This window comes from Labrus bergylta, chromosome 18 (genome assembly GCF_963930695.1).
Source record: "Labrus bergylta chromosome 18, fLabBer1.1, whole genome shotgun sequence".
Taxonomy (NCBI): domain Eukaryota; kingdom Metazoa; phylum Chordata; class Actinopteri; order Labriformes; family Labridae; genus Labrus; species Labrus bergylta.
In genome coordinates, this window is record NC_089212.1 from 24446987 (window position 1) to 24452220 (window position 5234).

A 5234-nucleotide genomic window follows, 5' to 3' on the forward strand; every position below is an offset into this window, starting at 1 on the left:
TATTTTACTGTAACTGATGTTAGAGGAATGCCAATCATTTCTTTGAGGCCGATTTGATCGATACATAACAATTACAACTTGTGTGAAACTTAACCCCAAGAGGCTTGCAGCAGCATAAATGCAACTCCAGTTTATTTTTAGAGAAATGAAACTTAACCTCTGTACTTTTATTGCCCACAGTCAGAGAGAGAGATACAACATTTGTGTTGACTCAACAAGTAAATAATTAGCAAATATAGGCCATACTGCCGGGTTATAAAGCGTTCACCAATTTGTGTATCTGAGCTCTGTGTCTATCTCGGTGTCATTCACTAGGTTTAATCTCTGAGATAGAAACAGAAATAACTTTGCGGTCAGCTGTATTTAATAGGCTGCAAGTCGTTTCTATTCTTACCTGACAGACGTCCGACGACATGGCTCCAACACTGGTGAGTCTCCTGCTGAACCGAGCTCTGATAGCACTCGAGAGATATTTAAGGTTAGAAGCTGCTTCCACAACAAACCAGATGGAACTCTTTATATTTGTTTTAATATTAAGCTCTTATGGATTGTATTTTTTAACCAAGAAAATGAGACTTTACACAAATAAGTTACACTGATACTAAGAAGTAAGATTCATTTATTTGTTAACATATTTAAATGTGCAAGTATATAATAAAGACAGCAATGAAAATCAGGACAAAATGGCAGACTGGAGCAGTTTATTGTCATTCAGATGGTTTCACATTTTGTTTTTTTCCCCCTGTGCATGAACATGAAAAAATAATAATGTAAAACATTGTTCTGTAGCACTTAAACTTGTCAATAACTAAAAAGGGTATCTCATTAAGCATTTAAACTGAAGAAATATAAAATTCATATTTGTTATTTTTATTGTGCACCATTACAGTTTGACCACTGTGCTCAGCCTGGGGACCTCATTGAGATTTCCCGTGATACATATCAGCACTGGGCTGTCTACATTGGTGGAAATGAAGTCATTCATTTAATCCCTCCTGGTGAGTAAAGGTTTGCAGTTACTTGATAATCAACCAACTTAAATACTTTATATGTGATTTTTCAACACTTAAATAAAATAGAAATCAAGTATATCCTCTGAAAATAACTCTGTGAGTCATGACTGTCTACAATGGGTGTAACACCCGAGTCCCACTGTCTGTGATGTTTTCAGAGTTTTCAGAGTCCTATCTTCAGTTTGTTTACATCGCCCGGACAACCGGCTGACTCCTCCCCTCGTGTATAAAAGTTGTTTAATTGAGGGACTAGAGAAAATAAGAATAACATACTGTACTCACTGCTTAACTGTGTTTCTAGATCACGCTCATTTCAGGTAAATTTACATGCAGTGTGAAGATACCAGCATAATAAAGATAGCTAGCATTAGCATGCTAACACAACAATGCAGCGCGAGTTGTTTTGGTTTCATGCTGGTGCTCAAGGGCGACATCTGCTGGATCAAAAAATCACATATAAAGCCTTTAACCAACTTAAACTAATACAAACTTATTTGTATTAATTACTGTTTTTATTCTTTGACTGTTAACTTTAGTTGGACATGATCAGCTGGTGGATGTATTTTAATGTAAAGGCTTAGTTAAGTATCCTCTAAGAAACATATTCATGCACAAATTCACTTTATTGTTTTAAGGTGGGGGGAGGGGCTAGCGAGACAGGGTAGTGGATAGAGTCGGAAATCAGGGAGGGAAAGAGTGGGGAATGACATGCCCCAAAGGAACCATAGGTTGGATGCAAACAGGGACTGGTGGGATTTGCTCCTCTAACTTCTTTCCTGTTCCTCTCCTCTTTAAACCCACACACGTCCAGATGATGACCACGGACCTTTTGGTGGTATGTTGACGCTCTTAAATTGCAGCACGGCGCAGGTGAGGCGTCAGAAGATCTGGGAGGTGGTCGGCCATCACAGTTTCAAAATCAACAACTTAATGGACGACGAGTATGAAGCTCGTGACCCTCACACCATCGTGAAGGAGGCCTGTAGCAGGGTGGGTCTGGAGCAGCCGTATTCGATCACGTCTCACAACTGTGAGCACTTTGCCACAGAGCTACGATACGGAAAGGCAGAGTCCAGACAGGTGGGTATATGTGGCCTTTACATTTCTGTTTGTAGGACCTGTAACGTGCAAACTGTCGTCCAAGACAAAAGGTGAAAAATATGAATGAAACCTTGAATGTACAGATTTGTTAATAGAATAGATAAATGTTTTTTTGAGGGAACACATCTTTGTCCATCAGCCTGACACTCCTTTTGTCTTTCATAGGTGAAACTAGCAGCTGTGATTGGAGGCGCAGCTGCAGTGGGTGTTGGTCTTATAGCTTTGGGTGCTTTTATTGGCAGCCTGCTCAAAGATGATGACAAAAAAGAGAGGAGACATCACAAGTGAGGTGACGACAATGAGAATGCAATTCATATCAAATTAATTTCGATGTAAATGTTGTTAATCCGTTAATAAACTTTTTGCAAAATGAAAAAGCTGTCACTGGTTGTCATGAATATCAACATTAATTTCAACCATGGATGCAAGGAAACAAACCATCGCTTAGATTTAACTGTACGTCAACTTATACTTTCACACCATGACTTTTGATTTTCTGAAATGTATATATGTATATATGTATAAAATCAAGTGACAAACTATCTATTTTGTCATTTGTTTACCATATTAAAGGCTCTCGTTATCGATCCTTTTTCAATTTCTTTAACCACAAAAGCCATTCCTTTATTTTCAATGGAGAACTATTTTAAAAAAAATGTAATATTCTATACTGAAATTAATATTCATCTTAATTTAAAGACCAGTGTGTTAACATTTTTGTAGATTAAGATTAAAAAAACGACAACCATTGCTTGTAGTCACAGTTTATCTCATTACACCAACGCCTCAGAATTAAAAAAAAAAACGCTGCACATAATCATTACTGGTGTCTTTGGCAATAATTGTTTTTGGAAGGGCGCAGAAGCAGAGGGTTTAACGGTTAAAACTCAAACAGAAGAAGCTCAGAAGAAAATTCTGAATAATGTTATAAGGTCTGGTCAAGGGTTTCTTCCTCGTTCTATTTGTGCCAGCATTGTGCTGCATCACAATCTACCCACTGTTCACATGTGGATCCTTGTTATAGCTGAGGCAGGTGGGGAGGAAGAGATTTTCACAATAAGCTATCCATGCTGTGTGTGTTATTGTTCTTGTTTTTCTGTCTACATGAGGACCAGTGAATGAAAACTTTGGGAGCGGGGACCTTTTCTGGCAGGTGGGGACATTGGAGATTATCTTAAAAAGTACCTTTTTAAAGATGATTTTAAAGGGTAATGACCTGGTTTCATGTTGGAGGGAAAAGATGTGAGATAAAGTTTTAGCATGTAGCTCAGATAGTTTAGGTTGTGATCCTCAGAAGTGTCAAAGTACAGAAATCTGTGTGTTTCAGGATGCATGGGCAGACGATTTGACTGTGGGCCACTGAAGTGCATGTCAATGTGTGTGTGTGTGTGTGTGCAAACTGACAGCTGAGTAATGATCACAATGTCATACATATCCCATAACACATACACATTTTGTCTTTGAGACTCCTCCCCCACAGCCGGACGCCCATGAAGCATCAAACAGGCCTGCTCTGCAAAAAATAAGTTTTGCATCTTAGCATCCACAATCTGTAGTCTTATGTTACAAATAAATCCCAATCTAATTCTTTTTCTGTAGGGTATCAAATATGACAGAATATATTTGCAGTATCGCTGTACAATTGTTGTAATTTCTCACATTTTCGACTCTTACCCCAACGCTGTAAATTGAGCATCTTATGAGCATGCATCTTCATTTATTCCAAGTATTATCGAATCGATTACTACTTGCATTTGAAGACAAATGCATAATATTAATTCATAACATTTGCAAATGTGGCTTTATTGAAATAGTATGAAGTTCAAAAGGCATCCACTCTGGGACATTTGTCATATATGTACTGATATTTATTTTTCCATGATGTTGTAAAATGTCTTCCCTAATACCGACTAAAACTTTTTGGTAATAAAAGTGAGATTAAAAAAATAATAAAGATGAGAGATCATGGATCATTTTGAGGAAATGCACTGTTTTTGACTGCGACTTCATGAAGAGGCAGCAGGTGATGACTTTGCCTGCTGTAAATGACTTATCTTGTTCCACCTCAGCTGTTCGCTTGTTGTTGAGCTCAATTGTTTTCAATCCCTTAGCAAGAAATGATGTTTCCATTTAGTCTATTTTTTCAAAGTGAATCATCTTCATTTAGAAAACACAAATTTTACTTTAGAATCTTGAACACAGAAATAAAATCTGATGCTAGATTAACTGTCTTTTTACAGTGTAGAAACAGTCCGTGGGGCCCGTGGCCAGGCCAGTAAAGCTGCTAGCAGGTGGGGGAAGTTAGGCTCGCATGGTCCCCAGAACCAGCACAGCACCCCACATTGTTCCCGAGGTCACCGCCTGAGAGCTCCATGAAATCCAGAGTAGGCTGCAGAGGCTCAGGCCGTGGGACCGGATCCAGAAATAATAAAACCTCATACTCTCCATGTTTTGGGAGTCGGAGCGGATGGCTTATCGTGGCTCATCATTAGGCTCAGAAATAATCACCATGCATTACAGATGTGCAGCCATGTCAGTTGATGGCACTGATAGACGGTCATACATCATTGCAGAGTGAATGGTGATACAACAAAGCCTCAAATATAAACTTTAACTGGACATCTGTCTCTTGTTTTGCCACACTGTTTTAACAATACTAATTAGCCTATACTATCCAGCTTTGTAGTTTTCATCACCATCTCTGTCGGCTATTCCTGTGAGATGAGCAGCATTTAGGAATTTGGCAAGAACCTAAATGCAGCTGCTTGCCAAATACAATTTGTCCTACCATTACAATCAATAAAGACTGGAATTATGGCATCATTTACAGACAACTGTCGAACATTGCTGCGGTGATATATTGTAATAAAAAATGAAATATGAAGCCCCAAATTCAACTAAGGCAATATGATAAAAATGTTTTCCTTTTTGCTGAAATGTTCATCTTCAACATGTTCCTTCACTGGCCAGTATACCCTGCAAAAGTGAAGATGAGCCTCAAAGAGGAGCTGAATTATTTTTCTTATGTTTCCTATGTTGCCGTAGTAATTTGATTGGTTAGGTTTAGGACCACTTGATCACTTGAATTTGCAAAAAGCGGTTTATGTTTGAGTACGATTC

The 5234-nt window shown here is 38.4% G+C and overlaps 1 protein-coding gene across 1 annotated transcript; it reads left to right on the plus strand.

Annotated features, from left to right (window-relative positions):
• Positions 1–228: 228 nt before the first annotated feature.
• LOC109991058 (phospholipase A and acyltransferase 4) lies at positions 229–2495 on the plus strand. The gene is made up of 4 exons (XM_020643361.3): positions 229–428; positions 890–998; positions 1825–2093; positions 2280–2495. Exons 1-4 carry the CDS (start codon positions 414–416, stop codon positions 2400–2402), a joined length of 516 nt encoding a protein of 171 aa, XP_020499017.1. The 5' UTR covers positions 229–413; the 3' UTR covers positions 2403–2495.
• Positions 2496–5234: the final 2739 nt, after the last annotated feature.

What these genes read in the sequence shown, in the direction of transcription:
- LOC109991058 (XM_020643361.3), top strand. An exon ending in CATTCATTTAATCCCTCCTG is followed by an intron (nt 999 to 1,824) that starts GTGAGTAAAGGT and finishes ACACACGTCCAG; the next exon opens with ATGATGACCACGGACCTTTT. An exon ending in GAAAGGCAGAGTCCAGACAG is followed by an intron (nt 2,094 to 2,279) that starts GTGGGTATATGT and finishes TGTCTTTCATAG; the next exon opens with GTGAAACTAGCAGCTGTGAT.